The following is a 26,757-nucleotide window of genomic DNA, read 5'->3' as shown; positions in this document are numbered from 1 at the left end:
CTTTTACCTGCTCTGCTTCCAGTGTGAGCAGTCTTGGGTGCTCCCTCAAACTACAAAGGAGGTGATAAAGCTGAGATGTGTAAAGGGTGAGTATTTTATTGCAGGAACCAAAAAAGAAGTAAAATGTAATCATGTTCAGGTCAACCCAAAAAGCACACTTCATCATGAAATATTTCTTTTCATCTTAGGGTTACTCAGATCTGCTGATCTGAGACTTAGGAGTATTACTCAAATTTCAAAACTTCAAAATTACAGTGGCTGAAAAGCTCATGGACAACAGTGCGTGTCCTTACTGATTTCATCAAAAGGACAAGCAAAAAGTCTCTGACTCGGGCCAACCTGCTCCAATCATCAGCAGGCTTTTTCAGGTGATTCAACATTCAGTGATTAGAAAAACAAGTCAAAATATAGCCTTATGTAAAAAATTATACTTACAAAGCAGGTAATTGCTTTAAAGTGAAAGCCTTTCTGATACAAAGGCATGTCAGATATAAAGCCACACACACTGGGAGTATGAGATTACAGCAGGCTCAATATGTTAAGATGGAAGAGGGAGCAGTAATGCTCACACCTGGCTCAGGCTTGTTCCCCACGCAGTGCATTGTCCTACTGTTAACAAAAAATACTCAAAATATATATATAATACTACAACTTAATACTATGAGAAACCCTAAAAATGAACATCCCAACAGGCATAATTTTGATCACTTCAGTATTTTTGTACTGCTATTAAAAACCCTTCATTTTATTTTGTGCTGCTTGGTGAGATTCTTAAAAACAGTCTATCAAAACATACAATACCTTTCAAATATCTCTTTTTCTGTAAAAATGTCCAAGTGTCCAAAAGGAGAATCCAGGAGGTACAAATCAGCATCTTTGTACACTGCCCTGAGCAGAAAAAAAATGGAAATGACATTAACTTTCACATCTCTTATAAATTTCAATAAATATAATTTAATAAGAGTGCCTCAAATCTTTTAGTTGATAGGCTTTCTACAGCATCCATATAGAGCTGAAGTTTAACATGAAATGTGTTTATAAGACATCTTTTAATTAAGCCTTTTTTTGCTGTAGACCACATTACAAACTAACTCAGTTTTCCATTAATTTTGGTGCAATGAAACAAAGCTGTTTTTTACACAAGTTACTCAGTGTAAAAAGAAATCTGTTTATGACCTGAATCAATCAGAGTATAATTAATAAAGAAATCCAGCCAGCTGCATTTATGTATTTTCTAAAGCATGTTAATCAGTGTGAAAATATTTAACCACCAAGAGAAAAAGCCCTCAAAATTAGCTCATTCTGTTAATAAAACTAGCGACTTTATTGAAAAATCCTCCAACACAATGGACTTCACATTTTACATTTTTATGATGTAGTGGCTGCACATCAACAAAAATTCACACTGCTCTATGTGCTTTTATCAGCAAGAAGTTTGCAGGGTTTTATTGATATAATTTGTGTATTGCACTTAGTAGCTACAAAGCTACTGGCTTTAGGGCACCAGGCCAGAAAGCTGACTCAAGTCCAGGACACTGGACACTGTGTTTTTCCCTTGGTCCTTTCTTTCCCCCAGTTGCAGGAGCAGGCAATGGCAGAGCTCTGGAAGAATGGCAAGCTCATGCAATCTCCACCTGGTTCTCATGATGGCTGGTTGATGTCACTTCTGTCACAGATTCTCATTTCACTTGGCCTTGCACAGACTACACCAGATAGGTTTATGCAGCCAGTCCAAGAACATAATGTCCAGTTTATCCAGTTTATTACCTAGGTACAACCCAGGGCTGTAAACCTAAATTTACACCCCTAACTTCTCAGAGCTTTGTCTGCAATACACACACACCTTGTAGCACACTGAGCTTGGACTCCAAAAATCTATGACAGTCACATGTAATTGTTTTAAAAATTACTGTTCTACAGCTGACAATAAATACCTAAATTCTGTGAGCCTTCAGGAAACAAGCTGTGACCATCCAAAAAGTGACAGACGTGATTATCCATAACATCTAGGAAACAGTCCATGTAAATGTTAAATTTTAAATTAGAATCTTAGTGAGATTACATGCTTTGAAAGCTTTGCCTGATCTTCCCCTTCTCTTTCCTCTTACTGCATAAACCAGAACCACCCATATGCCTCTTCAGCCTCACAAACCCATGCTGAAAGAGTCTTTATTTTAATGATCCCATCTTTTAGCGTCACTCAGACATGCACATCTTTCATGGGATGCCAGTCACTATAATGTGACTTTATTTCTACGCAGTGTTTCTGGGCATGGGAATCAACACAATTTGCACTTGGCACAAAAATAAATGGGGCCATTTACACATCAGAGCTGTCATTACTGGATTTCTCACAATAGCTAAGTGATTCTGCTGAAACACATAGCTAATTATAAGACAAACACCTCTGTTATTGTCCCGTAGACCTTCAGAATTACTTACTAACATTGGAAGGTCAAACAGACAAGGCAGTTATTCATACACACTAACTAGTCACTGCTTTCTACTTTTTTCTTATGACAGAGAGAAGCCCAAAGTGTTGGCACAAAATGTTTTGGAACATGGCTGCTTTTTTTCCCTCCATTTACCTGCAGACAAGCAGTATGTCATTGATCAACATATAAAACACTTTGAAGAAATGTCATAGCAGGGAAAGGTCCTGGAATATTTATTTATCTCTTTCTATGGGTTTCTTCAGTGCATAAAAAGCTACACTTAGAGGTCAGAATTTCCAAAGACATCTTCCATCAGGGAGGGAAAGATTCATCTTAAGTTAAGCCATAGCATTTGTCTGACATCAAACTTTTAAAATTCAGTAAATTAATATGCAGGTGTATGATAAACAAAATTGTATAGCAGAACACAGATTTATGATAGTAAAATCACGTTCCTGGTGTGTCTGGAGGATATTTATTTAGAAGGACATAGTCCACATGTATTTAAATGCTTAGTCATAATACATTCCCTATCTGTGAAACAGTGCACTACTTGAAGAGCAAAATACTCACCTTGCCAGTGAGATCCGTGCTCGTTGACCTCCACTCAGAATGATTCCACCTTCACCCAGCAGTGTATAATCTTTTTCTGGGAACTTGGAAATATCCTGTTAACAATTTTTTTAAGAGTCAGTATTTTCAATATCCAAGAAACTCAAGCTGCAGATTTGATGGAAACATAGTGTACAATTGTCTACAGACAGGTTGGACAGCAGTTGTAAAAAAAAAAAATCCCACAGAGCTTTTTTTAATTTCATTTGTTTATGTAATCAGAAATTATGATAAGAGAAGACATATCATTCTATTCCAGAAAGCAATCACAAGCTGCAAGATCTCAAGAACAAATATTTGTCTGAATAGTTAATCTCCATAAAAGCAAGGAATGTAACTTCATACAATGTCAGTCCAAGACATTAACTGCTCAAGGGTTCTGTCAAGTAATGGAAAATGCACTTGCTGCTGAAGTTAGGGAAAGCAAAAAGCAAACTCTGTTTCTGAGCTTTTCAAAACCCAGAGAAATATATACTTCAGGCAGGTTCATTTAAAAAGGCTTGACAAGCTTTCCTAGCCAGGAATGCTCATGGTTTGCAAAGGGTTTGGGAACCAAGTTCCACTGCTTGAGCTGTAAGTTATTTAGAACTCATGACTGTGTTAAAAGTGAATCTTTAGCCAGGGATAAAAGCAGAAAATACCATTTCACTCTCATGAGACACAGAAAGGAGAAAAGGACACTTTTGTGTCCCACTGGCAAGCAGAAATTTTCTTGAGAGGTGTATTTAGCACTGAAATTGATGATCCATGTAAACCACAGAAATTCATGGAAATGGAGACAAGGAGAATGGCTCACGTGCCTGAAGGTTTTCTAGTTTTTCTACTTTTAGAGTTACTCCAATAAAAAAAAATATTAATTCTGCCTTCAAGCCTTACTTGACCTACATCCATGAGCCAATACAGTGACACCACTATCACTGTGGTGGGTGTACTTTCAGCAGACTTTTCCCCAAAACACAGGCTGGATGAGCTTCCTGTGCCTCGGGGCACCCAGGCTTCCAGGGGATACAATCTCAGGGCAGTTTGCCATGCAGTGCGTGGGGATCCCTGACTGTGCCAGGAGCTCCCAGTGCCTGTGCTCCCTGCCCAGCAGCACCACACTGCCTGTGCACACCTTCCTGCTCCCAAGGCAGGGATCCCCTGCAGCCAAGGAAGCTGACTGAGGCATCCAGTGCCAGACAAAATCAGCTCCAGTGTTCTCATGCACCTTTCATTTTCCTTTCAGTGCAGCTTCTCAGGGAAAAAAGGGTGCATGGTCTCTCAGAACCTGAGCTTCTGAGAGGGATCTTTAGGCTGTGATCTGGAAGGGGTATCCTGTCATCCTGCAGGCAGCCAAGAGGCAGGCAGGAACTCAGCTGTCTGCATGCTCTCTGCAGCACCCACAGAAATCCTACAGCTTCCACACTGGAAGGCGCATGAAGCGCTATCAGGGCAATGCTGTCTGGGATTCTAAGTTGAGCTGCTCTCTGTAAGCTCATATTTCATACAAAGACACATACAATCCGATTTTGATGGTTTATCATTCTCTGTTGAGCAACCTATTGCCATTCCAGGCCTTCAAGGTTTTGCAAAACCTTGAAATTAATTAATTAATTAATTAATTAATTAAATTCCTTCCAAAAAATGTTTCCTTTTTCCTCCCCTGCAAATTGCCCAGACCTCAGGAACAGAGTGAACAATGCTGTTCAGACTTGGAACAGTGACAGATGAAGGGTCCAGCCACTCAAGAGCTACAAATTGACTGCCTGGTCTGTCAGGAAATGGGAGATTCTTACACCTCTTTAATTTGATAATAGCATTTACTTCCTGACTTAGAGGATTCTGACATTAAAATCAAGATGCTCCTATGTATGGAAAATCTATTGCAGGTGATTTTTAAATTATTCTCACATTAACTAGTTCTTTCCCTCTCATAAATGGAGTCACACAAGCAAATCCCTGGTATTAAAATATCAGCTCAAGTATTTGCAGAAAGAGTAGGAATGTGAAAAACAGTGCCAGCAACAGTTTTAGAGAAAAATTTTCTAAATGTGACAAAATCACCTTCCTGTAAATCTTGAAGTATTTTGAGAGAACATGGGAAATTCTGGCATAAAAAGTTTTTTGGCATTTCTTTGAGACAACGTGTTTAGATCGCTTGTGGTCTCATTATGTATGCAGGAGTCATGTTGACCATCTGTAAATTTGGCCCTAACATAGGGGTTTGCATGATTAAGTATCCAGATCTCCAAGCTGATTTAAGCTGTTTCCCATTTCTACCAGTACTGCAGCCTGTAATGGTGCTGGTGCCCTTGCTGTTTCTTGATTCTACTCCTTCCCAGCATGTCTTCTCTTGCAAACAGGGTAAAATTCCAGCTCTACAGAAATTCATTCCAGGGTTCCCATTGCTTTAAAGGTTGTGGGATTTCATCAGATATATTTCTTTGCAGGTTGTGTCAACATGGAATTTTAATCAGAATTTTAATGAGTTCCCCTTCTGCTCTCCTCTACCCTTCACCTCAAAATAATATATGGCATGGAGCAGACAAAGAACTTTTCAGGCTGTAATTATCATAATTAAAAAATGTTTAGTAATTTCTTTCAAAGGCGTAAACAAAGCAATGAAGTCCCATAGACACACAATGCTATTTGTTGGAACACTCATGTCCTATTGTAAAAAAGTACATAGGGCTGGTCCCAACACATCCTTGCTGTCATTTTGTGCAGGAAGTGAAATCAAGCCAGGGACAAACCTAATGTAATGATGCTGAACAGCACAAGACTCAGCATATTAATGAAATCTGAGCCAGCCACTGGATTTTCTTTAACACATCTATCTCTAAATGCTTAAATTGAGAAACAGGTTGGTAACTATTCATATATGGAAACCCCTACAGTTCCTACAGACATTAATTACTTTAGTGGATGCTTCTAATATCAGGAGCTAAAAAGTTGCACACTCAAGGAGAAGGCACCCTTTTTAATAGCTATTTGCATTTTTTGCAGTGAAAATGCCATATTCATCTACCTCAGCAGCAAAGGGATGGCACTCACAATACCTTTGGGCTTGGTAAGGAAGAATATAGCCAGGATAGGTTCAGGGTGAATGGGAAATATGATGTTGTTATTAAAAAACGAAACCTCAGAATGGACTTCACACCCCAAGTGTTTTCTGTAGAGATTAATTGTTATCAGAATAATTTGATAAATCATTAACAACAATGAAGATAATAAAGCATGACAGAAAACAATCTCTAAGAATGTCCAAAGTTACTCAAACTACTAATGCAGTTCTAATGATAGAACCTAATTATTTTGCTTATATGACTTCTTTTCTTACTTAAATTTGTCCTTAATTGTGTAGACTTTGATCATCTCTCTTCTGCCTTCTCTCATAAAAAACAAAACAGTCATGAAACTGATGGACCAGAGCAGCAGTCTTGACTGTCTGCATTTCATCTTCATTCTATTTCAGTTCTCTATTTACCTTCTGTTTTTATTATAGTCACCCCTACAGTAATCTTTATCCCCTTCCTTTTCTTCATTGACATTAACATTCCCTATGCTTTTTTTCACAGTTCCCAGAAAATCTCCCTACTCTTATTGCTACTGAAGTACTTCCTTTTTCATCATCATCATCTTTTGAATTTTTAAAGTTTTGAAATCAAGACTTGTGTTTCAGACCCATACCCACTACAGAATACTTCTATGAATTTTTAAAATATGAAGAATTTTCAATAATTTCTTGTATCTTGGCTTTTAGGTAATCAGCCTGAACATACTTGAATCCTCATTTTCCTGGGAATAAGCCAGAAAAACAGATTTATTTAAGTATTTAAAATAAGATTTTTTTAAATTTAATTTTATTTAGGTAACTCTCTTCTCTCTCCCCATGATTTTGTAAGCCAAGGCTTTTGTTAGACTTTAGATGAACCATTTATGAAGGATTTGTGATCCAAAAGCATAAGCTTGGTTTTTGTAGCAGTTTGTGACCTCAAACAGAGTGTCAGGCTCACCCAGAACTCAGAGAAATGCTGGCAAACCTTGCTTTCTCCATAGCAAAATATTTCCATGGAACAGATTTTAGAAATGTGAAGTAGTCAGTGCACTGCACGTGGGTAGGTTAAATGCAGGGTAAGAGAAGTAAACATGATTCCAGAAAAGCCACAGAAGATAGGACAGCATCCAAGGTAATCAGTCCAGAGCCCTGTACCTAAGACAGGGAAAGGGATGGGGAGACCTGTGTTTACTGAAACAGTTTTTTAAACTAAATTATATCAAAAGAGAACATTGCAGGGGGGATTCTGTTATACATATTTATGTGATCACTGATAAACTTCTTGAAGTTGTGCGTTTGGAAGTTTGTCTCTAATCAAGATGTTCCTCTGCTATAAAGAACCTGTGCTAGCCTCTTAACTTCCAGTTCACCCAGAAAACTCACTGTCTGCAGCTTCACAGCTGATCTGCCCATGATTTTGGGCCACAGATAAGAATTTCAGTTAGAGGATTCTGTGTAGGCCAGCAGACCACACCAGTGAGGGATGGAAAAAGCAAAGGCAGCCAGCTTTGGGGCCACGTGTCTGGGGTGCAGCGCTGGTAGTGGGAGGTTTGACATGGTGCTGACAACACCCAGGTTGTGGGATCAACCCCCAGATGGCCTTAAGAGCTGGACCTGGTGGTCACTGTGGGTCCCTTCCAGCTCAGGATATTCTGTGAATCTGTGACGTATTACATAGACTTTCTGCCTGAAAGAGGCATTTATTCTCTTTTAGCTGTTTATATTAGGATGTGATAAACTTTACCTTGACATGCCAGAGGCTCTCCCCAGCTGTGAAGACAGGTTAAGCCACTTGCTCTCACATAATTTACACCATAGACATGTACCTGATTAGATAACCAAGCTGCCATTTAATACCCTCTGGTAGAGAATTACATACCACAAAGCACTCTGTTCCACAGCTGAACCCTTTATTGTTCTTCTCTTCCACACAGTTTGTAATCTGCCCATTTCCCTTGTGAAAACGAGGTTCAAAATCACAGCACAAAGTATTTCACTCACTGACACAACTTCTCAACACCTACTGATTTAGTCGTGTGACCAAAAACAAACAAACAAAAAACCAAAACACCACCTAACCAACCAAACAAAAACCAACCCAAAATCAGCACAGATAAAAGGAGCTGGAGCAGTACATGGGATGCAAGGATTTGTTTCTGTTTTGGAGCATTCTTAGCACTGCAGTGAACTTCTCCCCCCAGGGTGGATTCCATCCTTTGCAAGGAGATGTTGAACACATGGGAACACAAACCTGGGCTTGGGCTATTGAGTGTCTCTTTCTATAGTTAATCTCTTCACAATCTAGTTATTAGATGAAAATTAATCTCCTGCACTCCCAGTAAACCCAGCTCAACACCCTGCAGAATCTGACCACAAACTTCTTTTATACTATTCTAGAATTTCATTTCACATGGAAACGCCTCCTGTATTTGCATGCCATGTTAAACATTACATTTATGAGCAGCTGGTGTCTCTCAAATCAGAGCATGTGTTTACTTAGAGAGTGCTAATCTCTCAAAGGTAGCTTGCCATTATGTGTTTATGGACTCTTAAGTAACTATTGAAGGATCACATGAATTAACTAGGTGGAAAACTCTCTATCTTACATAACAAGAAGGTAAAACTGAAAGTTATGGAAGTATGACTTCAAAACTCATGAACTACTGGACCCACTCAAATGTGATACGATGCTTGTTAATTTTTAAACACGAATAACTCTAACAGGCCTGCTTCTGTAGTCTTGACTGGAGGAATGCCTCCTCTTAGGATGAGTTTGTTCAATGTTGAAACATTTATACATGAAAATTCCTGTTTCAACTGTCCAGAGGTTTTACCTTCTTAACTTTTCAAGTTATTACTTAAGTTACTACTTACTGTGATAAAATCAAACAAAAATCCAATACCCTACATATAGCAGACTATTAATGCTGATGTTTCAATCTAAAAATATCTAAATTTCTGAAAACCAAGGTCACATTCTTTTCCCATTTCTCATAACATGAGTAAAAAGGATTTTTCAAACCCACATATCACCTACAAATTAAATCCTACAAATTTCAATTTATATTCATGTTATCTCTGCCATTACATTAATACAACCTCCAATTAATAGAATCCTTAGGGAAGTCACATTTTTAGAATTACTTCAGATTTAGTGACAAGTTTCCACAGACATAAAAACTCTGGAAGTTCACATCTCTCAGTGGAAGAATTTCCATCTCTCTGGAACTCTACATCTCTCAAGTATACTTTTACAGTGTATTTGATCTTGATGTGTTTAGCAAAAGTTCAGTCTCTCTTGCTACGATTTTTATTATGAATGTGATGAAAGGTACTTGATAAAAAGGGAAGACCACTTTGTCAAAAGTGCTACTGAGGCAGCAGCAATTCATTTTATCTTACTTTTTGAGTTCCTTTAAACTGCCTGTGGGCACTGCCTTTAGAAAATGTGCTCAAAATCCATACCAATTACATCTTGTCTACTCTTTATTATAGCATGACAATATAAGACTTCAGAGGTAATAGATATGAGGGAACACCTGCAAACTCAAAAGTACTCTTACTAAAACAATTCATTTCAAAAAAGCTCCTAAATAAAGGACAAATTGTAAGGACTACTGATCCGTGCTGGAATGGTTTAACCTAGGAGGTTAAAACCTTCACCTTCTTATTTGCTTACTGGGACCTTAATTTTAGAGAGTCTATTAAATTAGGCATGCATCCTGCTTTCTTGCTTGCTAAAATAATCACTGTTTCTCAAGAAAAGGAAAAGAGAGAAAGAAGGTAGTAGAGAAGGAACAGGTAGCCCTTTTCCTATGCATCTTGAAAACTTTTTACTATGATGTTCTGCAGAATGTGTCATGTAATTTAAATGCATTGGCATTCCCTTGAGTTCAGCATCACACAAAAATCTGGGCAATGTCCACACACATCTCATTGCAGTCATATTCAGTGTGTGCCAGGCATTCAGAAAGAAATTTTTGCCAATAAGGCTGTTTCTTTTGGCTGTCAAGAACATTAATCAAACTCTTAATTATAGTCCCTTTATCTCAACTCCAAAGCACTTATTTTTGCTCTTTCACCTTTTACCTGTGCATGTTTTACTGCTTTTCTCTTAACCTCTTCTCATTTACAAACTGCAGTAATGAAAACAACATTGTAAAACATTATTTTAACTCTTGTGATGCCCTAATTACTTTCAAAGGGAAAATATAATCAGAAAATGTAATTGTAATCAAGTTCTTAATCATTTTACACATATAAAACAGGCTACACTACCATAAAAAATATACGTAAAAAGATACGTTTAAAAAGTATCCTAGGCATACTTTCACTGATGCACAGAGATGCAGCTGAGAACCCTTCTCATGATTCTTTCGTATTATGTACTGTACAGTGACACCCTGAAATGATGAGTGGAACTTAGATCTGACAAACTTCCCTCACTGAGCCTTCAACACGTGACTGTCTTTCACTATGGATCATTTCAGCAGCTCGGATCTCATGCACTCAGGCTGGCTTGCACTGTGCTGTCCCTTGCCCTTGCTCTCCCCATGTGCCAGAGAACAGTACAGAGAAGAGCAGTGAGGACCAGGGGCCATGAATGAAACCTGTGACACTGCCCTGCTGTCACATGTGTCATCCAGTGGGACCACACTCTGAGGAGCACCATTTAAACACATCCTTCCCACACGTGGACTCACAAAACCGTATCCAGTGTAGGAGAATTCCCTGCCCATCAGTCACACAGCTGTGTCAGGGGCACTGGGTGGGACAACAGCCACGCTGTGCACGAGAAAGAAGGGTACTTGAGAGACGTGTACCCACTAATTAAGCTTGTGACCTCAGGCACAGACTGACATCCTAGTGCATTTTGCCCTACGCAAACACACTTTGTCAAACTATCTTGGCATAGCATTTCTGAGGTGTGCAGATCTCCAATACAGCACAACAATTTTCTTCTTAATCTTCATCTATCTTCTGTTTCACAGTACCTCATGAACAGGTATAATGGCAGAGCTATAATGGAGGGTAGGTGAATTGCATCTAGACATAAAGATTAAGAAGCTGAAGGGAGAAATCCATTAAGAAAGTTAAGGAAGTACAAATGTAGCTACCTGAACTACTTGGAAAAAAAAAGTCCCATTTCACTGCTCTAGATTCCTATAAACTTATTTAAGCTTAGAAAAGAAATAAAAGAAAATCCTTTTGTTGCTCGTAGTTTTACTTCTTTTTGGTAATATTTTTTGTGATTAATCAAAATTACCTGGAGAAGAAATAATCTCTTTAACCTTCCTTTTGATGGTTCCATACACAAATAGAACAAAATGCAAAGCTGTGAGAACATCTTTTAGAGCAACATAAAAAATTCTTCCCTTCCAGACAAGCAAACCTGTTGTTTAGATAATGGCTAACATAACCAGGTTTTCCATTCTCTACAACTTCACAGAATCTAACATAAGACATATTTTAACTTCTGAATAAAGATCTGATTTCACATACAGGGAAAATTCTATCCTTGGACATCTAAAAATATGGAAAACTCTGGGAAATATTGACTTGCGCTTTCCATCTTTCATAGTTGCTTAGAGAAAAATTTACTTTGCATATTTAGCAACTCTAAAGAGGCTCTAAGTGATACCTCCTTAGTAAATTAACTACATACCAAATCAAAAAAGTCAGGCAGGAGAATGTAGCACTGAATTATGTGAAAATTCTCATGCACCCCAAATTATATAAGTTACATTTCTCTAATACCATTTCCATATCTCTATAGACCTAAAACAAAGTGGAGACACCTTGTGTGACATCACTTCAGCATCCTGTCCTGCAGCAGACAAGAACAGGCTTCCCTGTGTGCCTGGAAGCCTCAAACCCATGTAAATGGTCTTTAACAGAACCCACATAGAGTGGCCTGCAGTATTTCGTTGGCACTAATAAAGAAGGAGGAGAAAAGACATCAAATTTACAAGCTGGACTAGATCTTCAGTTTTCTTCCTCTATAGGTTGATGGTGAAAATGGCAAAGTTAAAAGGGCACTTCACAGGTATATTACTTTTTACCCCACTAACACATTTATTTGCCCACTGGGTCAAAGAAGATGTCTTTGTATCCCAAAAGCATTTTGGTGAGTATAGAGCTTGGAAATAAATGTGACTTAGCTATTGTTAAGATCTCTGTATTAACTCACTTGGAGCATATGCACAGTAAGGAAATAAACTCTTTTATCACCAATCCTTGGTTTCTCAAGGGCTCCACATAAGAACTGGACTCAGCAGGCCTGTTTTCAGGTGGAATATATAACTACCTAGGAAGGTTGCAGAGAAGGGGGCAGGGTGAACTCGGGCAAAACTCCCCTGGTTTTTTCTTTCTGAAGAATGAGAACAAACACCCACAGATGAACACCAATGCAAAGCACTAATATAATAAATCCCTAAAAAGTCACACTTGGGAAAAAACAGGGAATTAATATTTGAAATCCATCCTTCAATCTGCCATATTGAGTCTTGTTTGGTAACTAATTCATGAAAGCTAACAAGACAAGAAAGCATAATAATAGCAATAAGGTAATGCATTTGGCTTCCTTCCAGACTATTCTGCCTTCTCTTCAGGGCAGCCCAATTTACTCAGTCCAGGAGAAAAAAAAGCATAAGTATCAGACCTGATCTCAAATAATAAGCCCTGCTAGGAGGTGAAGCATATCATTCTGCACAGAGCTGCACCAACACAGATCAAAGCTGGCTTGATTGAGCCTGCCTGGAGAGAAAAGGAGCTGCAGCCTGCTGAGACACTGAGCCATGCCTCGAGCACGAGGACCCCAAGTGTGCCACCAGCACTGAGCCACTGAGCCACCAGCAGCCACCTGCTGCTCCAGGAAGGGCCTGCCTTGGGAAACCTCCTTGAGTGAGAGCAGGTTTGAACTGCTGAAGTCAGCTTTCTTGGAGCTTTGGCATTAATTAGAACTTTCACAACCGCGGTTAAGGACAGCTCTACAGAAAGCCTGACACAGAAGTTATTAATTCTCCTGTCTTCAGGAGCTTCCCAAGAGATTTCCAGCAAACCAAATCAAAAATCCAAACATAAGCTGAAATGGCCAGAAACATACAGGGAAATATTGCTTTATTGCTTTAATGACATGAAATGCAGTAGTAAACTTATTTTTAAGCAGACTGGCTACAGTTTCTTGCTTGACTGGTGCTAAGGAAAAATATGTTTCACTGTGTGGCCTAAAGAAAAATCCTGTTCAGCGCAGTTAAATATTTACTGGTTTTATTTGTGTATTACAGACAAAATCTTAACCCATAGCAGATTTTGCAAAGATCTCAAGTGCTGGCTCCTTTTGTGTCTTGCCACGTGTAAAATATATTTCGCTATACTACTCTCTGTCAACATCAAACACATTTTAATGTGATTGTACTCATTGTGGGCTACATGTCACATAAGGATCAATCCTGCAGTTATTTCCAGTCTAAGAACTTTTAGTGTATACACAGAAAAAATCCCAAATTTAGTCAAGATTTTCTACTAAATAATTCAGATTTCTACCACAACGTTCCAGTTATCCTTGCAGCCATTTTTAAAATGCAAAAGAAGGGAGAAAAATGGTTTAATTTCCAAAACTGTAAGGAAAACTTCTTTATGTGGAAGATATATGACAAGAAAATTTAGGAATAATGTATTTGTACATAATTTCTTCAGCATCAGTGTGTTTACTCAGGTTTTTAACTAGCAAGGAAGGTTGAGAAGGCAGACACAATATAATATCGGAGCCAGCTTATCCAGCTTCTGTTGTGTAAACTATCAGAGCTGTCAGTGTATCTCCCAGGCAGCTGGCAACAAGGTGACTTGCAAGTCCACAAAATTGGGATGTCAAGATGAGTTCCTTAAGTATCAGAATTTCTCACTTGCTTTAAGCCCCATTCCCATACTTTTTAATTGGGGTTTTTCCCTTGGGTGGGGTCACAGGTCTTGGAAGCCCTAGATGACTAACCTCTTCTAGTTGGCAGGCTTTGATGACACTCCTGTACCGGTATTCATCATAGGATACACCAAAAATTATGTTCTCCTTTATTGTTCCAGGCATGATCCAGGAGACTTGAGGTGAAAAGGATATCCTTCCACTGTGTTTAATTTTACCCTGAGAAGGCTCCAATTCTCCCATTATCAACATCAGAAGAGAAGTCTGAAAAAACATGAACACTTTATTAATACATCAGAGATCTGTACAACAAAAAGAAATGTTGCACATAGTGAGAGTCACTCTGCTAAGTCACTTAAATGGCATTTGTCTCATCAAGAGCGTCTCTGTGCAAACTGCAATTAGTGGAGATTTTCTTGATATGTGTGATTCTGAAAGGCCTCTAATATAAGAGAAACAATTTAAAAAATAATAAAAATTGTGTAAGATATCTTGTAAATAAGGCATGCTTCTGCAAAAGTATATCATTTTAATGAAGCTATCAATAATCTCACAAGGTAAAAATCTATCTGTGAAACACATACAGACATAAGGTACTAGTATTTATAGAGAATTCTATTTGATTTTCACATTATCAGTGACTATTTTGCTTGCTCTTTTTACAACATAATTAATGTTTATAATTTTGCTAGTGCTTATAAGTATTTTATCTGTATTGCCTTGAAAAATGCAATTTCTCTGTGTAAGTATATACAATTGCTCAGTATGGTCTGAATTTTCCTCTGTAACTGTTAACTCATTTACGTGAATGCATGACCTAAGTATATTTACTATTTCCCTTCATAAAAGGATTGATTGCAATTTCAGTACTGACATGTTATAATTTCAAAGTTAATCAGTAGCTTGTAGTAACCTTGTCACACATCATTGGCTACTAGATCAAAGAATGGAATTGAGAAATACACGGAAAAATTTGTTACAGATCCATTGCAGTGGTGTTCTTATCACTGATAAACAGTCAACAAAGTTGGGACGTAACAGCCAAAGATCTAAAAAATCTGTCTAAGTCACAGTTTCATGCTGTCAAGCCCAGAAATCCTTTTGTAAGTTATACAATATACTGGGGGAGTCTTCTCATGAGATTCCTTCCCTTATACCAGAATGTGACTTTTCCAAAATGCTGAGTAAGAAGTTCCCAACCTTGCAAAGGACACCTGTTTGGTAGGTTTTGTACGCGTGATTTTAAATCACTGCATCTTGTGCCGTATAACACAAATCAAAAAACAAAACAAAACTGAAACAAACTCCATCTAATACTGAAGCAATATTAAACAGCTGATGTCAGGCTTCATACCTGTTATAGATAAAATAGTTAATAAAGATAAAATTGTGCAGTCTGTTTCACAGGCCTGACAATTCCTGGACTATACGGTAAGAGCCTCAAGCACAATGAAGGAATCCTTACATTAAGAATGTGTAAAGGAAGGGCAGCATTTTTTGGGGGGTGGTGGGTGGAAGGTGAACCTTATTTTTTTACTTTTATAATATTAACATTTTTAGTTAATATTATAAGGCTTTTGTTTTTATTGCCTTGGAAAGTGCAAATTTTTTGTATGCATGTACTCATATAGACTGTTCAGTGTAATCTGAATTTTCCTCAATTTCCTATGTAGCAGATTAAAGGAGCTATAGCTACATCCTTCAGCATTTTCTAGTTCACATTTCTACATTACAATTACCAGCAATAGCAATAAACTATTCTGCTAATTCAGAAATATCACACTAACATGCGCCTTAACACATCTTCTTGAGGACAATCTCATGTTCTGAGTCCCTTGCCCTCTCTTGTGGGATCATTAATGAAAAATAAGAAGCCTTGATCATACTGAAATTGATGGGTCCTTTGTCATTGACTCCAACAGACCAAAGATACAAGTAAAAGAAATTTTCACCTATAATTTATTAAACAGGATAAGCATAATGAACCTTTGTTTTAACTTTCACATTTCCTCAAAAAACGCAGTGAAGATGAAAGACTCATCAAGACTCATCTAATTACTTGCTGTTCAAAGATAATAAGAGTATCACAGTTCAACTCATTTTGTATTAATGATGTTAATTGGATGTGTCATCTGCAAACTAAATGCATTTATAACATTTTGGCGTAGTAAAATGATGAATACTCTAAACCACAACTTTTCACAGGAAACCACCAGTTTCAGCAGCATCTCCCCTGCCTCTCATGAGGGGCTCAGGAAGCCCAAGTGAGGCACTATAGGAACCAGAGCTGAGTGATCAGAGACACCACAAGTCCAGGGCACACACACCTGGCTATATTCCTGTCAGTCTTGTCAAGTTACAAACCACCTTGTGTTCAGTTTTTTCCTTAAAATGTTAGCAAGGCAGGGGAAAAATGCTTTCTAGCACACGAGCCATCAGTATATCTATTCTATATTCTTCATTTTTTTAAAGGCCAGGAGATTCTCACCATGTGCCTAACTTTAAGTTTCAGTATGCATTACTCCGGTAAAATTTCCTTTTACTTCCAATGGGGAAAACATTTTTTCATTAAATTGCTATTTCCTTATAATTCTGTAACCTTCTATTACAAAAAATATCCAGCAACCTCTATCTCAGAGTGGCCACGGTATAAAACTTCAAGCAACTATTTCAGTGAAACTTGCAGATTATCCATAATTTTTCCTGCAGCCATTATTTCTGCAGCAAGCACAGGATAGCAGGAATACAGTAAAAATAGAGGTAACAATACAGGTAACAACACAATAGTATTCCTTATAGTTATTAGGACTCTAATTGAACCAGCAGAAACAGAAATACCTTGCCTGCTCCAGTAGATCCAGAAACAGCCAATAGCTGCCCCTTCTCAATCTTGAAATTTATATCCTGAAGAACAGGAGAGGCATGAAGGGGAAAATTATTGAAGAAGACATTGCTGTCAGTGCTAGGAGCTTTGCTGTTGTTGTTTTCCTGGTTTGCTTTTACAAATAGCTCTCCAATTCCCTGCAACATACATGGATATATATTTGATGTACATAAAAAATAAATAAAGCATGCATATACAGAGTATACATGTACAGATACACATCATGTATATCATACTATAGTTTTAGGAAAACATATGAACTTTATTTTCTCATGTTATTTTTCCTATCAATAAAATACTGATTATATTATGGAATATATTTTTTAATTTATGTATTGGACTTATGCCAAATTTGTGGACACAAACAAAATTTGCTTATCATAGAACTGTTTTCCAATGTTTATACATGACATAGCCTGATCCTGTTTTCAGGCTGGCCAAAGTCAGTAATAACTACTTATTACAGGCCTTAACACTTATTAATAGATTTCTTCCCAAGTTTCTCAGTGTGTATAATTTGATATCATGCATTACTTACGTGCTACATATTCCTTACCTGCTGAAAGCTGAAGCTATTAAAATGAAAGATTGTAGGCTGCTCTTTTTAGAGAGTGTCATAGCAAATATTTAAAAAATATTATATATATACACTCTGTGTTTTAATATAGTTTGGGTAAAAGTACCAACCTCATCCCAAAAAGCTGTTACTTTGTCCAGCTCAACCCCAGTGGTTGTTAGATTATACTCCAGAGCTTTATATTCTTTTTTCAGCAAGAAATCCTAGAAACACCATGAAAGCAGATGAAATAGTAAGGGACAAGGTCATATTGCACAAAGCAGTCTATATTTGCCTACACAGAGCACTAATATTTCTGGTGGAACTTTTGCATCATAGTACTTTCAGCAAGAGGTATAAATACAAATTATACAATATTTTTGGATGCAGAAGGAAATGTTTTTGAAACTACCAATTCTTTGATTGCTAGTGAAAACATAGCCATAAAGGTATTTGGTTCTGATTTAGAAAGAATATTGAAACTTGGCACTTGTTTTGCCTTCAGGACTTGTATCTGGCAAGATCATCCCTCTGAGTTTAACTCTTTGCAAATGAAGCTTTGGTTTTGGAGTATGATGTGGAAGGTTGCACTCTGGTAAACAGTGAAACAAAGCAGCTACATGTTGGTATCTCCCTTTTCCAAAACTGCAAGAGTTTAAAAGAGTTGGAATGATCTTTCCAGCGACAAAAATAAAAGGCAGATAATGATCTTGGCAAGTGCAGCACTGATGCAGTGTAATTTCAAATGACACAAGTTAGCAACCTGCTGCTTGTGTTGCCTTTTGGGATAGCATTAGGAAATAAGAGTAAGGCTGTGATAATGTAGGAAAGGCAGCCTCTCTAGTCCATTATTTTATTAAGGTTATGTAGTCTGTAGATATTGTCTCCTCCAAATTCTACTTTTTTAAATTATATGGAAGCAAATAGATCTACATGGGCAATACAATGGAAGACCTCAGCAGACTCATGGGGAAATCAGTTCCCAGCAGTACACTTGCAAATTTCCCAGGTAGAACAAGAAGGGGGGCTCTGTTGGCATAACAATTAGGCAGCTGATTGAAAGGGCAGGAACTGAAAAAACTGGAAGGCATGACACACATGATTTATTAAAAAAAAAGCTTTCATAACAAATGGGTCATCCAGTGGAGCTCCTGTAGCAGTGATAGTCAGAGAGAGCACACTGATTCTGAAATGTCATGGTCTAAAAAACATGTGATAATACAATAACCCAGGGGACATACCTGGCCCAGTCAACTCTCTAAACTGATGTGGAAATTAAATCAGAGAGGTGTGTGAATGGCTTATTATTCTTATTTATGTTTCTCAAGACTGGTAAAGAGCTTTGGTGTTCTGGGACTCTTTCCTGTCTGTCTATGGGGACTGTACTGAACCTGCGACAAAGAGATGATTATTTATGGATTCTGAAGCACCCATTTGCTAATATCTCCAAAGACAAGCATTCAGTGAAGTGAGGGCAATGATGTGACAAGCCAGCTTGTCAGTCCTGTGACTGTGTCCAGGGCACTGGACACACTCTTCCAGGAAACAGGAGAGACAGGATACTTCCACTGATGCCTAGGGAATTTGAGAGCTCAAGGAAAGCCTATAATGGAACCTAACAAAGCAGCCTTCTGAATGTCAAATGGAAAGGTTTATGGCTAGATTTCTTGAATTTTCTGCCCAGTTGAAAATCATAAAAATCCTACACCTATTTCTTATTCTAGACTGAGGTTCAGACATCTGATTAAGAGCTTTAGGTTCTGTATTAGTTATTTTTATCCCACTACAAATGATAAAATCTATGTTCTACAAAAAACTCCACATCTATAAATATGCAATGAAAAAGGTCCAAGATTTCACCCCAAATAGTGTAAGAATTCTCTTCCTAGGGAGTAATTTCGCAACAGCAGGCAAAAAATATAGAGTTAATGAGAATCCACCCTGATGTTACTCTGCAGATAAGCCTCTCATGCTGGTACATGAGCAATTGATCCCAGTAGGTAAGGTGGGTAATAATTATTTTACTTTTATGCAAATAATTATTTGCATAAAATGCACAATCTCCTGCTGTTGTTGTCACAAATGTCCAGAAAAAGAAGATCTGTGACTTCAGCTCCTGGAAGCCATGCTATATAAAACATGTACTAATTTTGAACTTCCTTTTCTGAAGGAAAAACATCTCTTAAGCACCACAAGTCATGATTTTATTAAGTTTCTTGTTCTGCCATGAGGATAACTAACTAAATGTCATGGTTTAAAAAAAAAGCAGCAAGCTGGTGTCATGAGACTTATGTGGTTATGCTGCCTGGGGAACAATATCAAGATTTATAATGACACTTCATGGTGTTTAGTCAAAGCAACATATATTCAAAAAGTCTGCATAGAGGCTGTGTGCTTTTGCTGATCAGCTGACAAGATAACACGATATGAAGAATTAGCTTACGTACTTGGGAAGATTTTAGTCTATGCACTGTACCTGTATTTTGTTTATTGCTCCAATAGAGTCATACCAGGTCTGCACAGAGCCGGGAAACTGCCTGGTCACTGTCATTCGAAGAACAATGCAGAAGGAAATGGTGGTGAATATTTTTCGGAGAGTAATTCCTTTAATCACAGCATACGGAAGCACAGCCAAGAACACCACAAAAAAGCCTGAGAAGAAGAAGGCTGAGCTGTTGAAATATCTCACATAAGCAGCTTTTCGGGTAAGCTTCAGTTCAGTTCTGTTAAAAAAGAATAAAATTAAAAAGTACAAATAATTAGCGTAGGATTTCACAGTTCACAGCTTACAAATATTTTGGATGGTACTGTTGGCATAACAATTAACTCAGAGGCTCACTCATCCTCCTTCTTTCTAGAATTGCAACTAAAAAGCAAGACTCCAAACTATTTCTGGGCCTAAAATATCATTAGAGTCAAATTTTGATATCAATGTTCAGAGATGTCAGACAAAGTAACAATAATCTGTCATGATTTACATACTGAATAAGCCACAAGCCTCTACAATTCCTGGCACAACCAGCCTCAAGCATCTAACACTGTAGTACGTGATGTACTCCCAGAAGCATCATCCCATACTCATTTAGATGCATAACTCCTATAGAAAAAAGATACTTTGAAATGTCAGATTTGCTATATGTTACCTTAAAATAGGCAATCTGATTATAAGGTCATTTTCTTTTCCATGGCAAGCTACTAATGGCTTTGAATTAGGATACCACTTAACCTCAGCTTCAAGAGGTGGAAGGCAGGGAGTCTGCTCTCCACCCTCTTTTCTCCATGGAAGCTCACTCTACAGAGAAGCTTACTGACTCCTGTGCAGTCAGGAATGCAATCAGTGATTACTTCTAGCTGTTTCCACAAGGTCCATGCATCTTATAGCAAGCTATTAAATAAGAAGATAAATAATCCAGGGGATACAAATTATTTTCTGAGTTGATAGCTCTAACTCACAGTGCTGCAGATTTCTGTTGACTGCTCTCATTTTGATCCTGTTGAGTTCACATCTCCCAGGTGCCCTGCAGCTCAGTTTTACCTGGACAGAAGCACCTCTGCTGCAGTGACAGAGAAGTTGCTCTCCTACAAGAGCAATTAACTGGGGCCAGAAATGGTACAAGCCCCCAGATGCCCATTCACTGGGTGAGTGCTGACCGCTGGAATACCGTGCAGAAGTTGGCTGTCACATTGATGATGGCAATATCTGGTCTTGCAAGGCTTAGCACCACAATCTTTATGCGACCTCTCACTGCGACCCAGTGTCTGCATTTCTTGTTAAGTCTGTATTTCACAAGAGAAGCATGAATAAAGTAGCCAGATGCGCAAGTCACCACCATGATAGAGTTACTGCCTGGGAGAAAGGGCCTTGTCCCTCCAGAGCTTGTATGAAACTGCCAGTGGCAGCACAAAATAGGGATAACAAAGATTTTGGGACTTGGTGCTCATCCATTCACACATAAATGTCTGGCTAGAAGCTGTTAAAAAGCACTCCAGTTCTGAAGAACACAGCCCTACTCCAAAGAGGGAGAATGAAAGCACTAACTAACTAACTAACACCTTTTCCAGTATGTTCCCAAGCACCAACGACAGACTGATGCAGCCACAAGCAAAAGTTTCCCAGAGGTGGTTCTGTCTGATACAGACTTGAAAGCTCTGTAGACAACACACTTACTTGGGACAGGTCTTGCTGATGCAACACGTGTCCTTGAAAAGAGATGTAAGGGACCCTACAAGCCTTGTGCATATACAGAGCGTAGACCAGTGTAGGCCTGGTTTTGGATGCTGCAGGAACCAGTACTAATACATAAGCTTGAAATCCTTTGCTTAATATAAAGATGTGTCTCTGCTGGCAAAGTACAGACACTTCCAGCCTTCACCTTCTCCTGTGCTATGCTATGGTTCAGAGGAACAGTTTGGTGGGGTGGTTTTTTTACTTCTCTGAAGACATTGCATAGCCCATAAGAGTGCAGGTATGTTTATTCAGGCACCTGTTATGAACAATTATTTTCAGTGCAGACTTAAGAGGGCACAGAGGAGACAGCCTGTATTGGTGTCTCTGAAGCTGATTAAACTGGCTTGTATCAGAAAATGCCAGCGTGCAAAAATGGTTTTGTGATACTGGGTTGTAACACACTGGCTAAAACACGGACATGGCTTCAAACACAAGGTCTTGTTTCCTAGCAGCTTAACAAGCCAAAAGACTGGGAGGTCCTGCAGAGCCAATTCCACAAGCCAAATTCAATTGAAACTCTGATATGCCTGGATTGGCTTGCTCTGGTGATGTCTTCACTCAGTGACCTGCTGGATGAATTTTAAAAAATATGGAAGAATCACAGAATTATAAGATGATTTGGGTTGGAAGGGACCTTAAAGGTCATCCAGTTCTGGCCCTCCGGCCATAAGCAGGGACACCTTCCGCTAGATCAGGCTGCTCCAAGCTACATCCAGCCTGACCTTGAACACTTCCAGGGATGGGGCATTCACAGCTTTACTTGTCAACCTCTGCCAGTGCCTCAACACCCTCACAGGGAAGAGCTGCTTCCTAATATTTAATCTAAACCTACCCTCCTTCAGTTCAAAGCCATTGCCCTTTGTCCTATCACGATGTACCCTTGCAAAACATCCCTCTACTAATTGGTTGAAGACTCCCTTCAGGTACTGAAAGGCCAAAATAAGGTTTACCCAGCACCTTCTCTTCTCCAGGCTGAATAATTCCAATTATCTCAGCCTCTCTTCACAGGAGAAGTACTCTGATCTTGTAATATTGCTTGCATTCTTTTCTTTTAAAAGTCCATGCATCATACAGTAGAAATAAACTCCAGCATTACAAAATTTACTATAAATTATTATAGAAAATATAGCTAATAAAATAAAAGTCAAATTTCCAGGACTAAAATTTATTTAATTAATTTCTAGAGGATCTGCTAGCATGATGCGCTCTCAAATTTTTTAAAAGCAACACATGTGACTAGTGACATCAGGGGAATAATAAAGTAGTTCCATCCTTGAGCAAGCACTCATGACCTGGATTCAGACTGAGTTTCTCTGATTGTTTATAGTAAACAATTACAAATTTTAATGGTAAAGAACACTTCACTTTCCCTGGATTGTCTTTCAAAAAGCAGCTGAACAAGATGATGTTTGTGGAACAATATAATTTTATATCTGTTATTTACATGATAATATGACACTTATATTTCTTTTATTTTCCCAATCACACACCTGGGAGAGAATTTTATTTCTCTGTAAAAGACTAAACAAACACAGAGAACACATGGGAGAGTTTTCATGCAGCGTCACCCATCAATAAATGTCACTTCTCCTCCCTTTCCCCTGAACTCCTTGCCATAACAAAGACTTCCTTCTCACAGGTCTCAGCTAACTTTACCTTCTTTCTCCTTCAGGTCTGGTAGTTACAGTTCAATCCTTATATTAATTGAGAAGATAAGCATTCTACAAGGCCATCTACAGACAATAAATGTTAATGTAAATGTGCAGAATAAGTACATGGATCTAATTTACTCCTTCCACAGATTGTTTGCAAATTTTATAACCAGCTTTATTGCATTTCTCAGAAAATGGCTGCACAGGATTCGTATTGTTTCCTCCACCACAGAATAGGGATGTCTGTTAAGCCTTAAGCATCTGGCACAAAAGGGCTTTTTATTTTAATATGAGGACAGGGTTGGCCAGAAACAAACACGGATCCCACAATTGTTTTACCTGCGCAAACTAACCACTGAAACATCGTTATAACAAATGAGGAAGTAAATAAAAAAAATTTTAAAAAATCTCACCTCCATAGTAAACTTTAAAAAAAATGGGGGAAACCCCAAGCTACAGTGTGGGAATGCATGGTTAGTTTATTGAGGATTAATAGTTGTTGCTTTACTTCTTAACTAACATGACCACCGATGATGTTCAGAGACACCTAATATTTTTTTTCTGAGCACATAAAAAATTTGTGTAACAAACGAGTACACTTACTCACGGATGTTTTCAATCATTTTTTCCATTGCATCTTCCCAACAATAGGCTTTAACTGACTGTATATTTTCAATTATTTCTGAGGTGATGACAAGTCTCTCATTGATCTTTCCTGCTCTCTTATTCCTACAAAGTAAAAAGACAGTAGGTCAATCTTCATATTTTACATCCTGTATATGTAGTTTGTATTCCATTATATCATATGAAAACAGCTTCTATATATGCCTCTGCTTAAAATGTTTACTTTAACAGAATTATTATGGAGAATATAGAAGAAATTATTAGAAATCCAATAATTGTTTTAAAAGGAGAAAATACAAACTCTAAAAATAATGGATCAAAGAATGGATCAAAAAATGAACAAGAAGTTTTAATTCTAAAAACTCTAGATTTAATGCTAAATCTAATTTTAGCACTATTTGCTCCATGCTAGATTTTCAAATTTTTTAAGTTCAGACAACCTGCTCCTACAGAAATTTTGTCTGTAACTTCCCCTACACAGAAAACACTCTTTGAACTCATCCTACGAAATGTCCTAACCAGAGTCCCTTAATCAAGAGGTATAAACTTCTTAAAACCAATGTGTTTCAGGAAAATATATTCAAGTATTGTAAAACATTCTTGTCACCTGTATTTCATCATCATTTGTCCCAGCCAGGCTTGGAATAAGACCATGACTATTAGAAAAGCAAGTCCAGAAAATGCAGAAGCTTCTAACATATCCCAGAGCAATCCCATCAGCAGTGCCACTTGTAATGGTGCAATCCATACAAAATGAGCCAGAGCAAGACCCTATGGAAGGCCACAGTAGAAAAAAATAATGAAAGTTAGAGGTGTGTTCTGAAAACTACATGAAAAGGAAGTATTCAATAAAGTGACACTTTGAAAAATACAGTGAAGAGTGGTACAAATATTTCCGGTAGAAAAACAAGTTTATAAAGGAGGACTTGTGATCCTGAGTACATAGCATTCTGGGTGTTAATTATGATGACAGTGCAGTAATAAATACACATTTCATGCCTAAACTTTGATTTTTCCAAGGCAAAGTTCAATCTGCAGCTGTCTCTTTGTTATGTATATGCATGAGGAAAAGTCACAGCTTTGTAAAAGTAAACAGAATTTGGCATCAATGCTGACTTTTTCAACCACTGTAAGATGAGAAAAATACTTGTAAGAATCTTCTGAGAGTGTTTTAATCTGATCTAGAAGGCAAATATTACCTTGGTGAAGAGATGAGTGTTGTATGAACACAACTAGTTCAATGCAGTTCTCATTCAGGAGATTTTGGAGTGTACCCCAGGTGCACAGGACCTGTGTTACTGCAGCTGCACTGCTGCAATGACAGACCACTTGTGCTAACTTGTGCAGCACCAGCTGACATTGCTCTGTACAGCCATGCAGTGCTTCAAGCAAATGCACCCTGCAGTTCCAGCCATGTGTCTACAGTCTCTCTGATCTTGTGTCTTTCAAGGGAGGCCAATCTTATCCTAGCAAAGGGCCAATTAAACACACTTGAAAAACAGAAGTTCATAGAGTTTCCAATTCCTAAAGGCATTAGCAGGGATTTGCTGTAATCTCTAACAAAAAGAAGTTTTACAGAAGACTCTCTAAGGCAGATGTGTAAGACTTCCTAAGACAGTCTTACACGAACAATCCCTTTTTAGTGGTCTGGGTAATAATAGGAACAGGAGGTTAAACCTCATCACTTGTTCAATGACAGAAATGGACTGAATCACCTTAGTAAAAAGGTACAGTCATCAGGAAGTAGGGTGTAAGCATTGAACCAGCAAGTTCTGACTTCTATGAGACCAACTGTTTAACAACAGTTAGTCTCACTGGACTGAAGAACAAACACTTTTTTATGATGTAACTGCTTTTTAGGTTTCCTCTTCTAATCAGCATAGGAGATAAAGAATGTCAGAAGTATCAGAATGAGCATTTCTATGACTATGTGCCAACATATTTTCTTAAGGTAAAGAATGAATATTTAGTCTACAATGAGCACTCAGAGCAGTTCTCCATTTATGCTCCTTCCTTCCTCAATATCTGTCACGAACAGCTTGACGTTTGTATTTGATGGATCATCAAGTGAATTAAACAACCGATGACGCACCTCATCAAACTTGTTCAGATTGTTGGAAAGAAGACTGACCAATTGTCCAGTACTTATTTTATCTAGAACTCTGCTTGACAGTTTTAGAATCTGGAAAAGAAAACAAAACCGTAGAAAATTGTCATCTAAGTTATCTCCATAAAACACAATAAATAAAGATAAAAATAATAATAATGATGCACCAGTATAAGTAATAATCCACTTATTTGTTTATGCTATAAAGAAAGTCCCATTAAACTTGTTATTTATGTCACTTGAGTTCAATATAGCCATTAAATTGCTTTAAGAATATTGATGTATTGACCTAGTCCTTCTTTTCTGTTGAATATTTTATGGATATAGATATATATGCAAATGCAAGTTTTAATTAAGCGCACATGCTGTGTGCTGCTGTGCATCCTTAAAAATCTCCTACTGTTGCCTCTCTTGACAAATATTTTTGAAAGATGCTTTCACAAGGAGCTTTATACTACAATAACTAACATGTTTGTTTAAATTATCTTCTTTGAGTATTGCTGAAACAAAGGAACTTTCTAAATCTTTGTATTTTTGAGCATGTGATGGATCAGTATATGTTGACTTTTCATGCTATAACAATATTACACAGTATCATTCAAATTCGATCCATTCAATGTCACAATTGTTTAAATTTTCACCTCTAATTCTCTTTTGAAGATATTCTTTGGCCACCAGCATGTTACTCTTCCTCTGCAGTACAC

At 37.9% G+C, this 26,757-nt stretch overlaps 1 protein-coding gene across 1 annotated transcript in view; it reads right to left on the bottom strand.

Annotated features, from left to right (window-relative positions):
• Nucleotides 1–26,757, bottom strand: part of CFTR (CF transmembrane conductance regulator) — an 87,400-nt gene that overhangs the window by 39,550 nt on the left and 21,093 nt on the right. Inside the window, exons 5-13 of the mRNA XM_030960059.1 lie at nucleotides 26,039–26,128; nucleotides 24,554–24,717; nucleotides 23,926–24,051; nucleotides 19,919–20,165; nucleotides 17,574–17,666; nucleotides 16,841–17,023; nucleotides 14,075–14,266; nucleotides 3,009–3,103; nucleotides 802–888 (exon numbers count right to left, since the gene is read on the bottom strand). Of these exons, the coding sequence (XP_030815919.1) occupies nucleotides 802–888; nucleotides 3,009–3,103; nucleotides 14,075–14,266; nucleotides 16,841–17,023; nucleotides 17,574–17,666; nucleotides 19,919–20,165; nucleotides 23,926–24,051; nucleotides 24,554–24,717; nucleotides 26,039–26,128 (1,277 nt within the window). The remainder of the gene's footprint in view (nucleotides 1–801; nucleotides 889–3,008; nucleotides 3,104–14,074; nucleotides 14,267–16,840; nucleotides 17,024–17,573; nucleotides 17,667–19,918; nucleotides 20,166–23,925; nucleotides 24,052–24,553; nucleotides 24,718–26,038; nucleotides 26,129–26,757) is intronic.

Source organism: Camarhynchus parvulus, chromosome 1A (assembly GCF_901933205.1).
Source record: "Camarhynchus parvulus chromosome 1A, STF_HiC, whole genome shotgun sequence".
NCBI lineage: Eukaryota > Metazoa > Chordata > Aves > Passeriformes > Thraupidae > Camarhynchus > Camarhynchus parvulus.
This window is presented reverse-complemented; position numbering and strand designations above follow the sequence as displayed.